Source organism: Rhamphochromis sp. 'chilingali', assembly GCF_963969265.1.
Source record: "Rhamphochromis sp. 'chilingali' genome assembly, chromosome: 16".
Taxonomy (NCBI): domain Eukaryota; kingdom Metazoa; phylum Chordata; class Actinopteri; order Cichliformes; family Cichlidae; genus Rhamphochromis; species Rhamphochromis sp. 'chilingali'.
In genome coordinates, this window is record NC_137943.1 from 27331615 (window position 1) to 27353577 (window position 21963).

Consider the following 21963-nt stretch of genomic DNA (forward strand, 5'->3'; position numbering starts at 1 on the left):
GTCATCACTTACACTTGTTTTCTCTCTCATGACCCTCTTAGACTACGTCCTAGGCCCACCTAGGCTACATCACTCTTTGTCAGCTCATTTTATATAGTTATATCATTATAAATCAACCTACTGAGCTTTATTTTGTGAGTCTGCCTTTTGGGTACAGCCATTTACAATTCTTAACCGTTGCATTTAAAACACACACACACACACACACACACACACACATCACATGAACACATCCCACACAGTGTCATATAAACCATTCAATCTGTGTCTCTGTGTAAGGCCAAACTTCGCAAACTTCCCCAACCGTCCCATCTTCATTCATTCACCTGACTATAAATGAACACACTAAGCATGAAAACACTCAGCTGAGTCTGCTTTCTATGTTAGGTAGCATTCTCACATACACATAATGTGACACACAAAAAAAAGTATGTACAGTCCTATACACTTTACAGATATTCAGGTGCATGCAGGCAAAAGTAGCCCAGCTGTGCCTGTGCCTCTGACTTTCACTTAAACTCTGTTATCAGATTCTAAATATACTGTGCTGGTGCTTATCGTCTGTAGCCTCAAATGCTCAAGCTACATATTCCGTTTAAAGATTTACACAATTTTAAATGTTCTCATTTATATACAGTCTGTTAAGTGCATTAAGTTAATTCAACATCGATTTTGTTGAGTAGAAGCCAGTGTATGATTTTCAGAATCAACGTTATTCTTTCCCAGATCGTCTGTTGCTGTGAACTGGGTGGTTTTGGGTCCTGTTTCCGATGATGTTCCCTCAAACAGCTTAGCCATAAAGGCAAAGCCATTATTCTTGATATAGGATTTACCGGCAAAGGTGTAGAGGACCGGGTTAGCACAGCTGCTGATGAAGGACAAAGCTGAGGTCACCACTCGGGTTAAGTCGGCAAAATCCTGCAATCTGCAGGGAAGAAAGTTAAAGTTGGATTTTTCACATTGATGGTGACTGTTTTTGTACAGAGTGACTCAAGGACCCCTTAATCATCACCTGCAGTATCAAGACATATGGAGACCTTCCATAAAAAGATGCTTTCTGAGTCTTTTTATTATTATTCTTTTGGCTTCTCCCTTCAGGGTTCTGCAACCGCATAATCCCCAGGGATAATTAAAGTATTCTCATTCTGAATTTTCTCTGCGGTCTTTTTCTCCTTCCTGGCAGCTCCTTATTGCATATCTGTAATCCAGTTTACCTACTACTCCTCCTCTGCACATGTCCAGAGGAGGAGTCTCAACTAGGGGTGGGTTTCGATAATTGAATTTCCGATTAAAATCAGTGTAAAGCTCCAGTTTTGTTTATTGATCTAAGCCTGAACAGCTACGCGTAGTGTCCAGTAGAGGGCTCTGTTGTTTAGTTAGCGGCAAGCCGCACTTCCAGCTCAGACCGGTTTTGTGGCGCACATTTCCCAGTAGGCAGCTCTCAATGAAGCGTGAAGCAGCGTGATACCGGACTCTAGCGAAACGAACAATTTGCAGCCCTTGGAATGCGGAGCGAGGTACATGTTTTAAGTTGTATTTCTTTGCTTAATTGATATTTTGTTGTATTTTCTGCTTTATTTGAGTTCATATTTGTAATAAGCGTCTAAGAAAATGTATTTTGTGTTTCTGTTTAGTTTTCACGGTGCATTGGCGCACCTGGCGCACTGTTAGATTCTGAATGAATCTCAAAGTAAAAATTACTGCACCCGTCGAGGCTCTCTCTATTTCTTCCTTGGTCCGGGGGACTGTTACAGTGAAAACTCGATCGCTGAGTGAAGGCTACTTGCTAGCTCCCATGCCAGATGAGTGCAGCCCGTGCCACGAGCTGGGTCCGTGTGTCAGCTGTGAGAGATTTCTACACCAGTCAAGATCATCTTTGCTTCGTTGCCTACCTCCCCTTTGAACTCTGATGGTCACTTTACGAAGGTGCAGGTATTATGCCCATTAAGGACTTTGCTGATAACAGGACTCTGCACTCTAATTCAGAATTACTTGCCTTAAATATTTTTGTGGTTACAGCCTTAAAGGTATACTGCATTGCACTGAGTAATTACAATCTTTAAATTGTATGGGTTTATTCTTCTTGAAAGTAACGTATATCAGCGGTATTTACAGTTACATTTTGTCTAATATGTGGGTGCTAATCTGTTTATTTATGTGATGTAAACGTCTGATGTGAGCATTGTTTCCAAAAGTAACACTCACGTAAGTTTAAGTCCAGACGTTATCGCATAGAGCAACATACACATTACAGTAACAAAATGTTGAACGCTGCTGAAGAAGCCGACGACTCAGAGCAACAAGGAGTAAGATCCAGCAATCGTGAAAGGCATTTAACTGAAAAGGGTAAAGAAATGCAGGAATATGAGGCAAAGAAAAATGAGAAGGCATTTAACAAAGCTTATGACACTTGGAAGAAGGCAGCTAAAGAAATCAGAACAAAGCTGAAAACTTTCTGCTCACCTGAAGAGCTAAACAATGCCAGTCATGACATAAGAGACAAGCACGCTGTAGTACAACAGCATTATGAACCCATTCGCCGCAGCCAATCCATGACGCCCGACATTGTTAAGCGAATGGATGCTTGTGCAGTGCTTACAACTGACATTTGTGAAGTTGTTGCTAAACGACAGGAAAATATCGATCAGCTCTTTAACGATCGCCTTGAAAAGGAAAGAGTACGAGTGATGTTAAACAAAAGGGACTATAGTTCTGTGTTTGGTGATACAAAAACTGAAACGTCGTTCCCAGAGGGTTCAGTTGCACGCTCAAAGGCAGATTCTACTGGCAGTCGTGAGGTGGAAGCAGAAGCTGAACTTGCAGCCAAAGTGGAACAAGCAAAGGCCACACAAGAAATATTGGCACAGGAAACCAAGATCAGCCAAATGGAAAATGAGTGGAAAATAAAGGAAGTGGAAACAAAGGCAAAGTTGGAGGAGGAAAAGACTAAACTTCAACAGTTAAAGGCAGACAGCGAAGTGAAAGTAGCAGCTGCACGAGTAAGAGCCCTTAGCGCTCAAAATGACATTGAAAGCCATGATCAAGTGTCCTGCTACAACTTAGAAAATTCCGCAAATCTCCCCAACAGCGCACCACGGCTCTCTTTAAATCCACAAGCACCAACATTTAGACCTCACAATACTACTCCAGAACGTGAAGAACTTAGCTTAGTTCAAGCCCTCGCCAGCTCTCTTACCCTAAACAGGCTTCCTGTACCTGAGCCCACCATCTTTAGTGGCGACCCCCTAAAGTTTATGGATTGGAAGGTATCCTTTATGGCACTAATTGGTGACAAACCTTTACCTGTGTGTGAGAAAATGTTGTATCTAAAGAGCTATCTTGCAGGTGAAGCACGAAAGGCAGTAGAGGGATATTTCTTCCGCAACAGTGAGCAGGCATACGCAGGCATTTGGAGCGTTTTAGAGGAAAGGTATGGCAGCCCATTTGTTATCCAAAGAGCCTTTAGGGCTAAACTCACAAAATGGCCTAAAATAGCTGCCAATGATCCTAAAGCACTGAGGGAGTTGGCAGATTTTCTCCAAAGCTGTGCAGAGGCTATCCCTCAAGTCAAAGGCCTAGAGATCCTTAATGATTGTGAGGAAAATCACAAGCTTCTAAGAAAACTGCCTGAGTGGATAGTGCAGAGATGGAGCTGCATTGTGGTGGAGGAGCTAGACAAAAGCCAAGACTACCCCAACTTCGCTCGCTTTACAAAGTTCATACAAAATGAAGCTAAAGTAGTTTGCAATCCTGTTGCCTCACCATTCCTAATAAACGAAAGGGCATCAGAAGAGCAGCATGTTAAAAGAGCGAAGGCACTCAGTACTACCATCCAACCAAAGTCTCCACCAATCCCAGTATCTACTTCTAGACCTAAACCCCCATGTTTGTTTTGCAAAGAAGAATCGCACGGCATAGCTAAGTGTCCTGCTTTTGCAGCGAAAACTAGTGATGACAAGAAAGTTTTCATTCAAGAAAATCGTCTCTGCTTTGGGTGTTTGAGGAGGGGTCATGTAACCAAAGAATGCAGAGGACGTCACTCCTGTAGTAAGTGTGGTCGGCGTCACCCCACCTGTCTACACACAGAAAGAGTGAATGAACCTAAAGAAAAGAAAACTGAGGATTCTAAATCCCCAGATGAAGGTGCAAACAAGGAAGTGCATAATGTTATGACTCATGTACTAACAAGGAAACTATCTTCCACATCCAGCATAGTACCAGTATTTGTGTCAGTTGCATCTGAGCCTGAGAAAGAAATACTTACATATGCCCTGCTTGACACCCAGAGTGACTCATCCTTTATTTTAGAGGATTTGGCCTCAGAACTAAATGTAGACGCCCAACCAGTGCAGTTAAAGCTTAGCACCATGACTTCCGTCGACACAGTCGTTGCAAGTAAACTTGCCAACAACTTACAGGTGCGTTGGTTTGATTCTGAGACTCGTGTCCGAATAGAACACGTCTACTCTCGTGACTTTATCCCAGTTGACAAGTCTCATATCCCTACCAAGGAAACTGCACTTCAGTGGCCACACCTTGAAGGCTTAGCTAACAAGTTACAGCCATTGCAGAACTGTGAAGTAGGTCTATTGATTGGTTATGACTGCCCATCAGCACTAGCCCCCCTAGAGATCGTCACAGGCAAAATAAACGAACCTTTCGCACAAAGAACCCTACTAGGATGGAGTATTATTGGTTCTGGTAATCCTCACCTAGACAGAGAAGGTAACCAGAGTTATGTGCACAGGATCACAGTCAAAGAAATGCCCATACCATCAGCCACAGAAGTACTCAAAGTCCTAGAGACTGACTTTAATGAGAGAAACTATGAGGATAAGTATGTATCACAGGATGATGTTCGCTTCATACAAATCCTCAGTGATACAATAAAACAAAGATCAGATGGGCACTATGAGATGCCGCTTCCCTTCAAGGGCAATGATCCACCAGCGCTTCCCAACAATAAGAAGTTAGCCACAGTCCGACTGCAACACCTGAAGAAAAGGCTAAAGGCTGATAAACAGTATCATGAACATTACTGTTCCTTTATGAGAGACATTATCAGCAGTGGTGATGCAGAATTAGCACCTCCTTTGTCTGAAGGCAAGACTGCATGGTACATCCCACACCATGGGGTATATCACCCGAAAAAACCAACCAAGCTAAGAGTTGTCTTTGACTGTTCAGCAAAATTTCTCGGTGTCTCATTAAACGACACTCTTCTCACAGGTCCAGATATGATCAACTCATTGGTGGGGGTACTCTGTCGTTTCAGAAAGGAAAATGTAGCCATAATCTGTGATATCGAGAGAATGTTCCACCAGTTCTCTGTTTGTCCAGACATGCGCAACTATCTGAGATTTCTGTGGTGGCAGGATGGACAATTAGACAAAGAACCCAGAGAATACAGAATGGCTGTACATCTATTCGGTGCCAGTTCATCCCCTGGATGTGCTAATTTCGGCCTGAAATATTTGGCACAACAGTACAGAGCAGACTATCCTAAGGCCTCAGAGTTTGTTGAACAGAACTTTTATGTAGACGATGGTCTAACTAGTGTCCCATCAGTTAAAGAGGCACAAGAACTCATCACCGAAACACAAGCACTTTGTAGACTTGGCGGTCTACATCTGCACAAGTTCAACTCAAACCAAAGTGATGCGCTTTCCCAGCTGGAACCCTCAGACAGAGCAGACACCACAGAACCGCTCGATCTCAAACCTGACACAACAGCTGAAGGCCATGTGCTCGGCATCCAGTGGTCAATCAAAAATGACACTTTCAGTTTCAAAATAAACACTAAGGACCAACCTCCTACTCGCCGGAGCATACTGTCAGTGATCTCATCCCTGTACGACCCACTAGGGTTCGTAGCTCCCTTCACCTTAAGAGGCAAAGGTATCCTACAGGAACTGTGTCGCAGAGGCATTGAATGGGATGACCCCCTTCCTGACAACTTACGCTCACGGTGGGAGGACTGGAAAGATGGGTTGGAAAGACTAAAATCGGTTGCAGTGCCTAGATGTTACCACCCACCAGAACTAACAGACATTGTAAAGGTGGAACTGCACCACTTTTGTGATGCTAGTGATTTAGGATATGGTGCATGCTCCTATATTAGGTACCTCAGCAACGAGAAGGTCCACTGTAGTCTTGTTATGGCTAAGGCAAGAGTCGCACCTACCAAGGTCACAAGTATCCCGCGATTAGAACTCTCAGCCGCAGTCACATCAGCTAGAATGAGCAGCATGCTAAAAGCAGAGCTTCAGATGTGCATTAACCCTTTAAGACCTACCATAGAACCAAGTCCGCCAGAGCTTATATTATATTTTTACATGCTGTGGAGCCATTTTTGGGAGCATTTCAAGTTGCTATACATCAATACAACCATTATAGCCCAGATTTTAATAATATGTATTCATTAAGTGCATAGTAATTACATAAATTGCAAAAAAGTGCAATAAACTACAAAAAAATTGAAAATCGTTTTTGATTTTTTAACATATATTTGTAGTTAGAGAAATTTAAGAGTCTTATCCCTCAAAACTGTAAATACAAAAAAGTTGCACAAAATAGTTTCCTACCACAGGAAATTTATTTTGAGTGTCTTCATAGTTTTATTTTTGAAATACACCAATTTTTATACACTGCAGGAAAAACGAAAATAAATATTATACTGCAAATTTGCAAAAAAGCAGCATATGCATCAAAATAAACTATTTCCAGCAGTGCAATATGAGTCCTAAGCATCCCAGAAACGACACAGAAAGTCATAAAGTCAAAGATAACTTTTAAAAAGAGCAGTATAGGCCCTGAGGCCCTGATCGCAAAAAAGACTACATTTCCGCGAAAATGACGTCACTTCCGGTTTCGGGCAGGTAATGGCGGAAATGCAAAAGTTCGCGCTGACGTCTATTCCAACGTAGGAAGTGTTTTGAACAGCTGATCAGATCGGTAAAGCGTGTTTCTGGAATATTATGTTTTTGTTCCTGCAAGCGCTTTTTATGCAGTTTTTGCAAAGCTTTATGTGGAAGGAAACCGTGACCTAGGACAAGCTGATGGCATCAGATGTAAGTACAACTCCTCCGGTTTCATATGCAAAAAAAATTTTTGCGCTAGCTTACGTGGTTGCAGTGCTACTGGGATTTAAAAATAGTTACGCATAACAGAGCGTTCCCGCTCCGATCGGCTCTAAAGGGTTAATGAAGAGTTCTTTTGGACTGACTCCCAAGTAGTCTTAGCCTATATTAACAATGAGGCACGACGGTTCCACGTCTTCGTTGCCAACCGTGTTCAGTTAATTAGGCAAACTACAGATCCCAGACAGTGGCACTACATTGACACAGCTCAGAATCCTGCAGATTACGCCTCTAGAGGGCTCAGTGCATCAGAAATCATGTCAACATGTTGGTTGTCTGGTCCAAAGTTTCTGTGGGAACATGACATTTCATATGCACCCAGCCCCTCAGCTGTGTTGTTAGTAGGGGATCCAGAAGTCAAAGCAGTCAAAGCTCTCACAACTCAAACAAGTGAACAAGACAATATCCTCAGCCGTTTGTCAAGGTTTTCAAGCTGGTCAATGCTCCTTAAAGTGGTTGCAAGGATAAAAGGATTGAGATCCAGCAAAGCCCGCCCAGTATGGAAACTTTGTAACAGTAGATGAACGGAGAACAGCTGCTGACACAATAATAAAGCTCCTTCAGCAGCAGGCCTTTTCTCAAGAGATGGAAGTGTTGAAGGTGGGAGATAACCTTCCGAGTTCAAGTCCCCTCTTTAGAGTAGATCCAGTGCTAGATCAAGGACTTCTCCGTGTTGGAGGAAGACTGAAGAAGTCAACACTCTGTCAGGGACTTAAGCACCCCATCATCCTCCCAAAAGACCATCACATTACAAAGTTGATCATTGCTCATTTTCATGCACAGATTTGTCATCAAGGTAGAAGCCAAACTCTCATGGAAATCAGATCGAATGGGTTTTGGGTGATTGGTGGGAGCAAGGAAGTTGCAAAACTAATAAGCAAATGTGTTCAATGTCGAAAACTAAGACGTTCACCAGAAGAACAACGCATGTCTGAACTTCCAAAGGAACGAGTTGAAATCTCAGATCCTTTCATGTATTGTGGAATGGACTGTTTCGGACCATTTGTCACAAAACAAGGTCGCAAAGAGCATAAAAGATACGGACTCCTCTTTACATGTCTTTCCTCACGTGCAGTCCACATTGAGATGCTTGAGGATCTTTCTACTGACTCTTTCATCAACGCTCTGAGATGTTTCATCAGCTTAAGAGGAGCTGTTTGTAAGTTGTACAGTGACCAGGGTACAAACTTTATTGGAGCCAAAAATGAGCTAAGAGAGTCTCTTAAACAATGTGACATGGATGCCTTAGAAGCATTCCTTGCCAATAAACAGTGTGAGTTCGTCTTCAATGCCCCATCTGCTAGCCATGCCGGAGGACAGATTCGAACCATCCGCAATGTTCTCAATGCCACCATTGCTCAATGCCAAGGCAGGCTGGATGACAGCTCTCTAAGAACTCTATTCTATGAGGCGATGTTTATAGTTAATGGTCGACCACTGAGCGTCGATGGAATCAATGATCCTAAATCTCCTGAACCTCTAACTCCAAATCACCTCATATTGATGAAATCAAAGGTTGCACTGCCTCCACCAGGAAAGTTTGTGAAAGAGGACTTATATGCAAGGAAACGTTGGCGCAGAGTCCAGTATCTCACTGAGCAGTTTTGGAGTAGATGGAAAAGAGAGTACCTTCTGAACATATCTATGAGACAGAAATGGCACCTACCACGTCGAAATCTTAAAGTCAATGACATAGTCATTATCAAAGAAGACATGCTTCCCAGAAATCAGTGGCAACTGGCTCGAGTGGTTGAAGCACCAGAAGAAGATGACGGTTTGGTCCGCAGAGTCAAGCTTCAAGTTGGCGATCGAGGCTTAATAAAGAAGCAGGGAACAGCACACAAACCTCACGTAGTTGAGCGACCTGTTCAAAAGCTTGTAGTTCTATTAGAAAATAACTAATTGATGTTTCAATCAATACTGTCACATCAGGCGTATTTGCGAAAGTTTATTGATGATGTATTTGAAATTGTGTTCGTTCTTGTAGTAATGTCCATATGTTACAGCTGGAAATCATGTAAAGAATGTTGTTTATTATACATGATTTGGTGGGAGTGTAAAGGTCCAGTTTTGTTTATTGATCTAAGCCTGAACAGCTACGCGTAGTGTCCAGTAGAGGGCTCTGTTGTTTAGTTAGCGGCAAGCTGCACTTCCAGCTCAGACCGGTTTTGTGGCGCACATTTCCCAGTAGGCAGCTCTCAATGAAGCGTGAAGCAGCGTGATACCGGACTCTAGCGAAACGAACAATTTGCAGCCCTTGGAATGCGGAGCGAGGTACATGTTTTAAGTTGTATTTCTTTGCTTAATTGATATTTTGTTGTATTTTCTGCTTTATTTGAGTTCATATTTGTAATAAGCGTCTAAGAAAATGTATTTTGTGTTTCTGTTTAGTTTTCACGGTGCATTGGTGCACCTGGCGCACTGTTAGATTCTGAATGAATCTCAAAGTAAAAATTACTGCACCCGTCGAGGCTCTCTCTATTTCTTCCTTGGTCCGGGGGACTGCTACAATCAGAAAATTAAAATTTTAGCTTGAATAAAGTGATATTGATTCATTAAATCCTGAATCAACTTTTAAATATACATGTATTTTGCCAGAAATGCCAGAATCTCAGGTTAAAACTCACAAAACCATTTCAACAACCACCAAACAGCTAAAAAAGCAAGTGAGAGCAGGTAAATGGATTCCACACAAAGATGTAAACACAATGCGCAGAGCCGATGCTTCAGAATCTGTGAGATGTCGGCTTTCTCACCCACTGGGGCTGAAAGCTGAGAGCTCACACCTTCTGAAGCTGCAGGTTTTGTCACTCTCCAAACTAAATTGACTGGCAGCAAAAAAAGATCAAAACTATGCTTCACATTTCATAAACATCGCCATTAATTCGCTCTGACTTTTGCTTTTTTGCTCCCACCACAATAAAATCACAATTCCTGCACAGCTCTCTCTCTCTTGCTCTCTCTCAGTGTACTTCAAGAACAGTTTCCCATTACACACCAGTCTACCATTGTTAACAGCACTGTCGGCCGCTGTTTGTTTTTGTTTTTTTAAGTGTCTCTAATAAACCCTCTGAATGCACAGCTTCACTTCAGCAGCATCAGTAATGTTCATATACTGATTTGTGCTTTTCTTCCATTTTTGATCTACTGCATATATACAGTGGGGCAAAAAAGTATTTAGTCAGCCACCGATTGTGCAAGTTCCCCCACTTAAAATGATGACAGAGGTCAGTAATTTGCACCAGAGGTACACTTCAACTGTGAGAGACAGAATGTGAAAAAAAAAATCCATGAATTCACATGGTAGGATTTGTAAAGAATTTATTCGTAAATTAGGGTGGAAAATAAGTATTTGGTCACCTCAAACAAGGAAAATCTCTGGCTCTCACAGACCTGTAACGTCGTCTGTAAGAAGCTTTTCTGTCCCCCACTCGTTACCTGTATGAATGGCACCTGTTTGAACTCATCATCTGTATAAAAGACACCTGTCCACAGCCTCAAACAGTCAGACTCCAAACTCCGCCATGGCCAAGACCAAAGAGCTTTCGAAGGACACCAGGAAAAGTATTGTAGACCTGCACCAGACTGGGAAGAGTGAATCTACAATAGGCAAGCAGCTTGGTGTGAAAAAATCAACTGTGGGAGCAATCATCAGAAAATGGAAGACATACAAGACCACTGATAATCTCCCTCGATCTGGGGCTCCACGCAAGATCTCATCCCGTGGGGTCAAAATGATCATGAGAACGGTGAGCAAAGATCCCAGAACCACACGGGGGGACCTGGTGAATGACCTGCAGAGAGCTGGGACCAAAGTAACAAAGGTCACCATCAGTGACACACTACAACGGCAGGGAATCAAATCCCGCAGTGCCAGACGTGTACCGCTGCTGAAGCCAGTGCATGTCCAGGCCCGTCTGAAGTTTGCCAGAGAGCACATGGATGATACAGCAGAGGATTGGGAGAATGTCATGTGGTCAGATGAAACCAAAGTAGAACTTTTTGGTATAAACTCAACTCGTCGTGTTTGGAGGACGAAGAATACTGAGTTGCATCCCAAGAACACCATACCTACTGTGAAGCATGGGGGTGGAAACATCATGCTATGGGGCTGTTTTTCTGCCAAGGGGACAGGACGACTGATCCGTGTTAAGGACAGAATGAATGGGGCCATGTATCGTGAGATTTTGAGCCAAAACCTCCTTCCATCAGTGAGAACTTTGAAGATGAAACGAGGCTGGGTCTTCCAACATGACAATGATCCAAAACACACCGCCCGGGCAACAAAGGAGTGGCTCCGTAAGAAGCATTTGAAAGTCCTGGAGTGGCCTAGCCAGTCTCCAGACCTCAACCCCATAGAAAATCTGTGGCGGGAGTTGAAAGTCCGTGTTGCTCGGCGACAGCCCCAAAACATCACTGCTCTCGAGAAGATCTGCATGGAGGAATGGGCCAAAATACCAGCTACTGTGTGTGCAAACCTGGTAAAGACCTATAGTAAACGTTTGACCTCTGTTATTGCCAACAAAGGTTATGTTACAAAGTATTGAGTTGTATTTTTGTTATTGACCAAATACTTATTTTCCACCCTGATTTACGGATAAATTCTTTACAAATCCTACCATGTGGATTCATGGATTTTTTTTTCACATTCTGTCTCTCACAGTTGAAGTGTACCTCTGGTGCAAATTACTGACCTCTGTCATCATTTTAGGTGGGGGAACTTGCACAATCGGTGGCTGACTAAATACTTTTTTGCCCCACTGTATATATATATTTTAGGTTATCTGCTATAAAAAGCCAGGCCAGGAAACTCTCCTTAATCTTTTTCTGTGTTTTACCCTCAGTTACTTTGACACAAAGGCATCTTCTGTGTTGCTTACATCTCTGATGAAGTCTCACAAGTGCCAGTATTGATAAATGATCAGAATTATTATATCTCTGACTGTCTGGGTCAAAATTGAATTGAATTGAATCGAATCATGGATCGAATTGAATCGGGACCTTGTGAATTGGAATCGAGTCTAGAAATCAGTGACGATACGATACTCTGTCTCTTGTTTGTTAGAGCTTCAACCTTTTGGATGGTAAGGTGAACATGGTATTCACAGAGAGATTTCTGGAAGTGGTCCTGAACCCCTGCAGTGATTTTCCACAACAGAATCCTGCCTGCTTTTAGTGCAGTGTCACATGAAGCCCGGATATTGAGATTTCTCCAGATTTTGGAATATTTTGATAATATTATATACTGAAGATGGTGGCACATTCAAACTCTTTACAATTATAGTATATTCAGTTTACTGAATGGTAAAAATTAAATCTAGGTGTGTGTCACTGCATGCACGGAGACAGACTACATATATCAGCTTTGAATTACAGAGTATTGTTATTACTGGACATAATGCATAAAATGACAATATTGTACTTCACTAACTTTAGCACCATGTTTATGAAAATCTTCAGTTACTCACCGTTTTCTTGTTGCTGAGTCTTTTGGGTACCACGCAGCTGCCACCTTGGGTGGAAAAAAAAACACCAACCCACTCAGTATTCAATCGAATCCTCAGATAATCGATTTACAAACAGATTTGATGTGGTTATTGGGTTATTGGTAGAGAAGATGCCCTTGCACACCTGTATCAGGTTGATGACGTGGTACGGCAACCAGAACAGGCCAAACATTATGACGATAGCCAGGATAAGTTTCTCGCTGCGGATATTTCGTTGAAACCTGGTCTCCCTCAGGCGTTTCAGGATGAGAACGTAGCTGGTTATAATGATTGCATAAGGAATAATGAATCCTGCCACTGTCTGAAAGGCGTACTCAAACCTCACCTGCACATGAGAGGATATAAAGAAAAGCTGTTTCCTTAGATATTAAATGAAAAACAAAGAAATAGAGCCAAAATTATGAAACTGTTTAAACTGATCAACTTCTCTGGGGGTTTTTTGTCAAATGAGAGGACAAAATGAAACATCTGAAGACCTAAAATCAAGTAATGTTGTTATGGTCTTTGATCTGAAAAGGGGCATTCTGCAAAATAAATCATTTTACTTTATGTAGTTTTAGAATATTTTGATTCTAATTTGCCACCTTACTTAAGGAGGACTTTTACTTGTAAAGAAGGAATGTTTTACAGAAGAGCATTACTACATTTATGAAGGATCAATGCAAAATGATTTTCAGACTTTTGTGCAGTGCCACATCAGTATTTACGTTGTGGGCTCAAGGGCTTAAAAAACGTGCAGTCTGGTGTAATTTGAATTATTTTAACTACATTTTGAACACTAGTTAAGCTGCAGCTTCCAAGGCCTTAAACACAGTAACAAACACATCTGCAATATTTCTTTCCTCTCAGTTTCAGATAGTGTGTTCCCGTTAAAATAGGCAAATGTTTTAGCTGTCTAATTGTTCATGAAATCATATCTAATAAAATGTCGAGTATTATAAGAGTATTTTTTGACACGGTAGTTTTTATCAATAGTTACAGTTTAAACAGAGATATACTACATTTCAGGAGAAATAAACAAACAACCAAAATATCCTCCTTTAATCTGAGAATGTAAGGCATTTTTTCCCCAACAACATTTAACCAGTCTTTTAAAGAACCGTTTTTTCTTTTATTAATTAAGTCATGAATGAAGAATTCTGGCCCTTTTGCTCACAGCGTGATCATGTTCAATACCTCATTCACTATTTCACTGGCTCTCACATGCAGAAGGTTTTTAGAAGGCATTTTGATAATGGAAACAAATATGGTTATGAATCTAATCAGATCAGTGGCAGACAAATAACCAACACAAGTGTACTTACATGTCTACGCAGTGTGTGATTGGGTGCACACACATATGTTGTTTGATTCATATCATCAGTTTCTTCTTTCACATCTCGAAACACCAACGAAGGAATGGAAATGGCCATCACTAGCACCCATGTGCCTAGGATCACCCTCTTCACAACCTTCCTGGTGATCAGGTGATACAGTGTGTGTGGAAAGACCACGGCCAACAGCCTGTTCACGCTCATCAGGGTTATCAGAAAGACTGATGCATACATGTTGGAGTTGCACAGGTAGAACACAATTTTGCACATGGTGTTACCAAAGACCCACGACTGCATGACCAGGTAGATGATGAAAAAGATGGTGAGAGCCATGAGGAACCCATCAGCACATGCCAAGTTGAGGATGAGGAGGGTGGTGACTGAGCGTTGTCGGCAGCGGGCCAGGATGCTCCAGACAATGAAGAGATTTCCAGGGACACCCAGGAGGAAGACCAAGCTGAAGATGAGGGCACCAATGGCTGTGGAATAGCCATTTTTCACAGCATTTTCCTCATCAGGGTCAGGAGTAGTCTTTGGGCCAGTCAGGAATGAGACACTTATGTTGTTCATGCTAGGTGAACTTTTGAACCTGAAAGAAAAACCCATTGGTTTTCTTTGACTCTCCAATTGAAACATGAATTACTAGTCAAGAAAGAGCTTCAACATACATACTTAACAGACATATTCCCTACATGCACTTATAAAGCTTGGGTTTTCTCTAATCCACATAGAGTCAGAAGTATATGCAGATTCAAATATATATGTACACCTCCACTAATATTTGTTTAAATATCCCTTAGCAAGTTTCACCTCAACCAAGGCTTTTGCTAGCCATTAACAAGCTTCTAGTATAATTGTGGATAGCTATCTGATCATTCTTCTTGGCATAAATAGTAGAGTTAATTTAAATTGGTGGATTTTTTGGTATAGACACAACTTTTAAGCAGAGATCAAAAAAATTCAGTAGCGTTGTGGTCAGAGATTTGGGGAAACCAGTCCCATCACGCTGTGTTTTCTCCACGCTCCAAGTTCCCTGTGTTCCCAGTAGGGCTGCCACGATTAGTCGACTAGTCACGATCACGTCGACTATCAAAATCGCGACGACAAATTTAATAGTCAATGCGTCGTCTTGTAAGATCCTGAAAGACGCAGGAATAATTACAGTTGAACCCCGACTTACGAAATTAATTTGTTCCCGAGGGTCCTTCGCAGGGCTAACACAGAGAGACAGACAACCATTTGCACTCACACCTATGGGCAATGTAGACTAATCAATTAACCTATCCCCACAAACTGCATGTCTTTGGACAGTGGGAGGAAGCGGGAGTACCTGGAGGGAACCCATGCAAACACGGGGAGAACATGCAAACTCCACACAGAAAAAACACAGCCTGATGGTGGAATTGAACTCAGGACCTTCCTGCTATGCAGCAACAGTGCTAACCACCCTTCCACTGTGCTGCCTCAGTAATTAATGCTGCAATCTTAAATATGATCAACCTATCTCTAATAATTGGTACCACAGGCCTTCAAGCTGTCACTAATTAAACCATTACTTAAAAAGCCATCTCTAGCTGTCTTAGGCCTTCCTTTGATCTAAAAATGTTTTGAAAGAGTAGCTGTTGAACAGCTGACAGATCATCTGCAGAGGAATGGTTTCTTTGAAGAGTTTCACTCATCTCTGTGCCTGTTCTGCTAGACCTCAGTGCAGCGTTCGATACTGTAGACCATAATACTTTATTACAGTGATAAGAGCATGCTGTATATATATTAAAGTACTGTGCTGCAGTGGTTTGAATCATATTTATCTAATAGACTCCAAATTGTTCTTGTAAATAAAGAGTTCTCTTCACACACTAAGGTTAATTATGGAGTTCCGCAGGGTTCAGTGCTAGGACCAATTCTGTTTACATTATACACGCGTCCTTTATCCGGTATCATCAGAAAGAATCGCATACAGTTTCACTGCAATGCAGATGACACCTAACTTTCTCTTTCCATGAAGCCAGATGATACACACCAATTAGTTAAACTGCGGGAATGTCTTAAAGATATAAAGACCTGGATGACCTCTAATTTTTTGCTTCTAAATTCAGATAAAACTGAGGTGATGTACTTGGCCCTAAAAATCTTAGATCTAACCAGATTCTTAGAGCTGGATCAGGTGACCCTGAATCCTCCCTTAGTTAGGTTGCAATAGGCGTAGGATGTTGAAGGATTGTCATGATTCATGGGAAGTATTTCTTCTTCAGTCATCTTTTTCTACATCTTTTTGTACAGAAATAACTCAAAAATAAAAACAATTGTTGGCTCACACCTTACTACTGTACTGCAGCCTTTAAATTATTTACATCCAAGGCTCTAGAAAATGATTCAGCATAATCTCATAAACAGCATATTAAAAAGCACCAAACATTGATATTAACAGCAAATACTGCATCGAAGAGCATTATTTCAACAGTCTTTGGTTCATGTTGAAGTTTTTTTCCTTACTTGTGTCACTACAGTCTCTCACTGGAAGTAAAGTACAAGCAGTTGGCTTCTGAGTCAGTTTTGCACACTGTAGTAAAAGCCTTTGTGTATCTGTAAGCATTCCGATAATGTGATGGGTTTTAAAAAACATGTTATTTTGTATCAATAACTGACTTCAGAAAAATTATTTTAAGATTTTTTTAGCTTTGAAATAAATTCACTTGTCAAAAAAATTGGGTGGTCCAAAAAAACAGGTGCTAAGTGTTTTTGTTTATAATCCACTCACCTTTTCACGATGTATTTTCTCTTTGTGATATGTATATCGTTCAAATATCCGCTGCTCACCAGCCCTGACAGTGCTCCTTTGAGCTCAAACTATAACATCTCGCCTCGCGGGTTGTAACATGCTGTGGTTTAAGGGAGCGCTTCAGAGAGGCGTGTCCTTCATTAAAACTCTCCCGCTCCCCTTTTCTGTCGAAACCTTTGTATTATCTCGATGTATGATTGTCCTGGGAATTTTTTTCTGTGCTAAAACAGAGTCTTCACTCTGTTATTATTTATAAAAAAGCATGCGTTCTTTAAGATAACGTGTTCCAGTGTGAGGTACCATAATGCATTTCTCTGTTTCCTGAGACGCTTTTCACCCTGAGTCAATTGTTATTAAAAGCACCCGAGGCGTATAGATAAAATTTAAAAGCTTGCATTTTAGAGAATAGGCACGCATAAGCAAAACATTCTTGTTCATACAAGTCTCTGTCACTGACAGGAATGCAGCTTTCCATGAAACGGGGAAGAGAGAAACTTTGGAGAAGCCCAACCCGCTCACGGACTGAGTGAATGACGCGGTTTTTTTTCCCTTTTCTTTTACTTCCAGGAATTCCAGGTTATGCATGTCTACCTTTAGTGAAGCCATGTTTTTCGTAATCATCTGCTCTAAGCTGTTGAAATGGAGAAACCACATGTGCAAACCACAATCAATCAGATAACCTCAAATACAACCACTAAACAAAATAAACAAACAAACAAAAATACTCGTTTTACTTTTCAAAAAGCTGTTCAATTAACGATTTTTCTACACTGCACTTCATCTGACAACCAAAGGAGCTCAACTGAGGGTGGCTATACGTCAACATCCTGTTACTATATCAGTGTTGTCACATCTCCTGAGCTCTCACCGTCAGTATCAATGTTTCAACCGTCACCACTGTGGTGATTACATCTTTCATGTCACACAGGTCTCAAGCACCGAGTTTATCCTGCTTGTGCCGGCTTTGTGGTCTAGTTAGTGCCACCACTGAAGAAACTAGTTTGATCCTGCCTGTCTTGGCTTAAAACAGTTACATTTCCTGGTCAAATAAAGTTTTAAAAATGTGATTTGTGAGAGTGATTCTATGGATTTTTGACGTTTTTTGGATTTTGAAACATGATTTATTTACATTAGCTCAACCTAAATATCAAAAAATGGGTAAATAACACCAAAATAACCTGGACTGGAAACTGGCATTCCATCATTTTGATACAAATTGTCTAAATGATGGGTAAAAGACTTTTAAGTGTTCAGGAAGACTAGAAAAGTTCCAGTCCTAAAACTCCAAAAGTCCAAGAAAGACCAAACAATTCATTATTTGGAAACATGTCAAAAATATTTGGAGTGTATATCAATTAAAGGAGGGGGCTCTGATTGTAGCCGTGCAAGGTGGTCTTAAAATAACTGAGAATGGATAAAATGTTTTATAGAAATTGAAATGGTAAATATGCTTGATAGTTTATTTTAAGAGAAAAGTGAGGAAATGGTTCAGTTTCCCAGCGTGCCATTCTTCAAGATGAAATTAGTTCATTCATTATATGTATTTGGTGTATTTAGCGGTTCCCTTATTCAGGTTTGTTTGCACCACTGAATAAAATGAAAAATAGGGGAAAAAACCTGTTTGAGTGAATCAATCCAAATTTTGATAATAACTTGAGAATTTCAACAGCAAACGCCTTGTAATTTATTTGTTTTTCTTTATTTCCGTAGTAGAAACAAGCCTCGATAGCCTCTGCCAGAAAAACTTTAGCATCAAACATTCTTGCCTGGTGAGTTTGATGCTCTAGTTTGATATTATTCTACATCAGTTTACAGTGAAAATGTGTTTATGTAAACAAAAATCAGACAGCGGGTGAAATTTTCTCACTTTTTTTTATGTATTATTTCTCTTGGTGTCACAGGTTTAAAATCCAGTCTGATGGTAGGATACTTTGTCTTTTAAGTGTGTCATGCATTCATGTCAAGAATAAATTAAGGTAAATCTCAAAAACAGTGGACTTTTATAGTGCAGATGTGTTTTAGCAAAATCTCTGTCCATGTTTAAAAGCTTTCAACATGTTTAAAACAAGCCAAATGTAATAATTCTAAGGAATTCTCACCTCATCTCAACTCTGTGTTAACGGTAATTTTTTTTTCACTCACTCTTGTCAGACTTTTCACACTTTCATCATGGGCATATGTGAGTAACCACCAGCAGCATGATGAATTAGTGTTTCCTTATACCACAATGCACTTACATCTGAACTCACGCAGGGCTCAAGTGTTGAGTTTATCCTGCTTCTGCCGGTTTTTTCTGGTCCACTTATTCCCACTACTTTTAAAGAGCTACGTTAATACTGCCTATCATGACCTATAGGACATGCTTGCAAAAGAATGTCTAAAGAGTTTTATTTTTAAGATTAAACTCTAAAAGTTGAACTTTTATTTGGGTAAGTAATTTTAAAATAAACTTGAGTGGAAAATAGCTCTACAGACCAAAATAAAAACAGATCATTTTGATTTGAATGTAAACGTGTGCAATGCTTTGAGTCGTCAGTAAAAGTGGAAAGGTGCCGTCCAAACAATTAAGTACTTGGAAATTTGTGTATAATATTTTTAGTTTGTAGTTTTAGTTGAACTAAAAGTGTAAATTAGAAAAAAAGTAAAACAAGGAAGTAATTTAGTTTCTCAGAACCATCTGTCACCCTTCAAGATGAACTCGGTGTGCTCATCCTATACAGTAAACATTTAGTGAAAGATGTGATGGTCCTTTTATTGAAGTTCATTGTCTTTCATTTACAAAATAAACTGAGGGTTTCTTTTTATTAAACATTTTAAATAAACCTGAATTTCAATTCAATTTTATTTATACACCGTCAAATCACACCAACAGTCATGTAATAATATTGTATACTTTATTGATCCCTGTGGGGAAATCACTTTTGTTTTTCTTCGCATTTGACCCATTCACTCAGTGAAGCAGTGGGCAGCCACTAAGCAGGCCCCCGGGGAGCGGTGTGCAGGGACGGTACCTTGCTCAGGGGTACCTCAGGGTAGCCGTTCAGTGGATTCGAACCACTGACCTTCTGATCATGGGGCGACCGCCCCCCTATGAGCAAGCACTTTGGCGACAGTGGGAACGAAAAACTCCCTTTTACCAGGAAGAAACCTCCATCAGAGCCAGGCTCAGGGAACTGCAGTCATCTGCCATGACTGGCTTGGGTGAGGAGAGGAAGGCAGGATGAAAGAGATGCTGTGGAAGAGAGCCAGAGATAGTAATAAATAATGATTAAATACAGAGAGGTCTACACATAGTGACTAGAAATAGTGATTGAAGGAGAACTACTTCCCCCAGCAGCCTACACCTACTGCAGTATAACTAAGAGAGAATTCGGGGTCACCTGATCCAGCCCTAACTACATGCTTTATCAAAAAGGAAACTTTTAAGCCTAATACTAAAAGTAGAGATAGTGTCTGTCTCCCAAATCTAAACGGAATCTGGTTCCACAGAAGAGGAGCCTGAAAGCTGAAGGCTCTGCCTCCCATTCTACTTTTGAATACTCTAGGAACAACAAGTAGGCCCACAGTTTGAAAGCAAAATGCTCTAATGGGGTGATATGGCACTATGAGGTCATTAAGATAAGATGGGGCCTGATTATTCAAGACCTTGTATATGATTTTATGTGATGTACGTGATTCTGTGAAAATGTGTCTGTCTGGGACCAGCAGCCCCCTTAAAAGAAAGTATTATGTAAACAAATAAGAAGATTATCGACATTCACTGGATAACTTGATAATAGACTTTAACCTGTGGCAGTCTCACCAACCCTTAGCTCAACCCCAACGTCAGCCAAGAAAACTAGTGAAGACTCAGCCTCCAGTAAAAAGGAAAAAGGAGAAATAATTATTTGGGCCTCTGATGAATTTGTAAGTTTTCTCACTTACAACAAAATGAACGAAACGAAATATCAACCATGGTGGTGGAGTGGTTGGGATTGGTTCCTGAGTGGAGTGGTTCCTGTGTCGACAGAGCACAGGAACTTTATCAATCCCAGAGAGACACTGAGTTATAAAAGCAGCATAAAAAAAAGACAGCAAATCTGATGTATAACGGAAATCATGTTGCCAAAATCATTTTACTGATCATTTTTGGTAAATTTCACTTTGAAAATTCACTTCGCTTTGCTTTTTAGGAAAGTTACGGTAAAATTATTCTAGCTTTCACCACACGAGGGCAACACATCCACGGGAATCATTCCTTCTGTGTCTTCTCCTCCCATATACTTGACACTCAGCAGCTCCTCCTGTCTTTTGCACTCATCCATCATACTGCAGTGTTGCTTTAAACAATTTATTAGCCATTCAACTTTACAGTTTCACAGCCCTTTAAATCTTTCCATTTATAGCAGTGTCCTATCTCTGAACTGCTGGAAATGTACAGCACTGCTTACACATAGATTTTTAGGATTCAGTGTTTATAAGAGAGTACTTTTGTCATCTATGCAAAAAAAATAAATAAATAAAAAATCATTCAGAACATACACATGCAGATTACAATACAATAAATGCTTATCCTCTAAGTGACAATGGACAATGCACATTTAGTTTTTTTATTTTATATCTTTATCAAAGTCTTAATCGATCTATCTCGATAACAGAAAGAAAAATAAAGCTGTTTAAAATAAATACCTGTAAACTCGCCTGAAGTGAAAATGATATAGAGGCGGAATGAGAGAGAGCAGACTAAATATATACTTTTTGTTGTTTTCCACACGACAAACAAGAAGAAAAGACTTTCCCCACCCCTCACCTCTTTTCTTGGATTATTTACTGCATGAAAAACACAAACCGTTGCATTAATTTCAGTGACACCGCTGTGTGAACGCAGTCCTGACAGCTCCGGCACTGGATTGACCCAGATACATGCAAATGCACATTGCAAGGAGATTACTATGTAATAAAAACATGTGGTATTTTCATTGTATTGTAAAGCTAGAGGAAGTCATTATAAAAAGGTGCAAAACTCTGTGTTGTTTTGTGGCCAAATGGGGGTTTCAAAAGGCAGGTTTATCTTACACTGTAAAACCCCCTGTACAACCTCAGGTGTATCGAGTAAGTTATAAAGGCATTCCTTTGTGTTTAGAAACTCAGTTGCAGTCAAATATAAGCATCTTTTGTCCAACTTGATATATATTTCCCCTTAAAAAAGTGCTCTCTAGTGGCTCTAATAACTGTGGAGGAGCTCA

At 40.6% G+C, this 21963-nt stretch overlaps 2 protein-coding genes across 3 annotated transcripts; one reads left to right on the plus strand and one right to left on the minus strand.

Annotated features, from left to right (window-relative positions):
- Window positions 1–210: 210 nt before the first annotated feature.
- LOC308412917 (leukotriene B4 receptor 1-like) lies at window positions 211–17081 on the minus strand. Of its 2 annotated transcripts, none has more exons than XM_080907608.1 (5): window positions 16718–17081; window positions 13951–14548; window positions 12771–12971; window positions 12608–12651; window positions 211–925 (listed from the first exon to the last, which is right to left on the minus strand). In XM_080907608.1, exons 2-5 carry the CDS (start codon window positions 14527–14529, stop codon window positions 661–663), a joined length of 1089 nt encoding a protein of 362 aa, XP_080763734.1. In that variant the 5' UTR covers window positions 14530–14548; window positions 16718–17081; the 3' UTR covers window positions 211–660. The 2 variants fall into 2 exon arrangements, with proteins under 2 accessions (XP_080763734.1, XP_080763735.1); XM_080907609.1 differs by lacking the exon at window positions 16718–17081 and adding an exon at window positions 16453–16546.
- LOC308412916 (uncharacterized protein) lies at window positions 934–7448 on the plus strand. The gene is made up of 2 exons (XM_080907607.1): window positions 934–1517; window positions 1635–7448. The coding sequence occupies exon 2, from the start codon at window positions 2262–2264 to the stop codon at window positions 6423–6425; it is 4164 nt and encodes a 1387-aa protein (XP_080763733.1). The 5' UTR covers window positions 934–1517; window positions 1635–2261; the 3' UTR covers window positions 6426–7448.
- Window positions 17082–21963: the final 4882 nt, after the last annotated feature.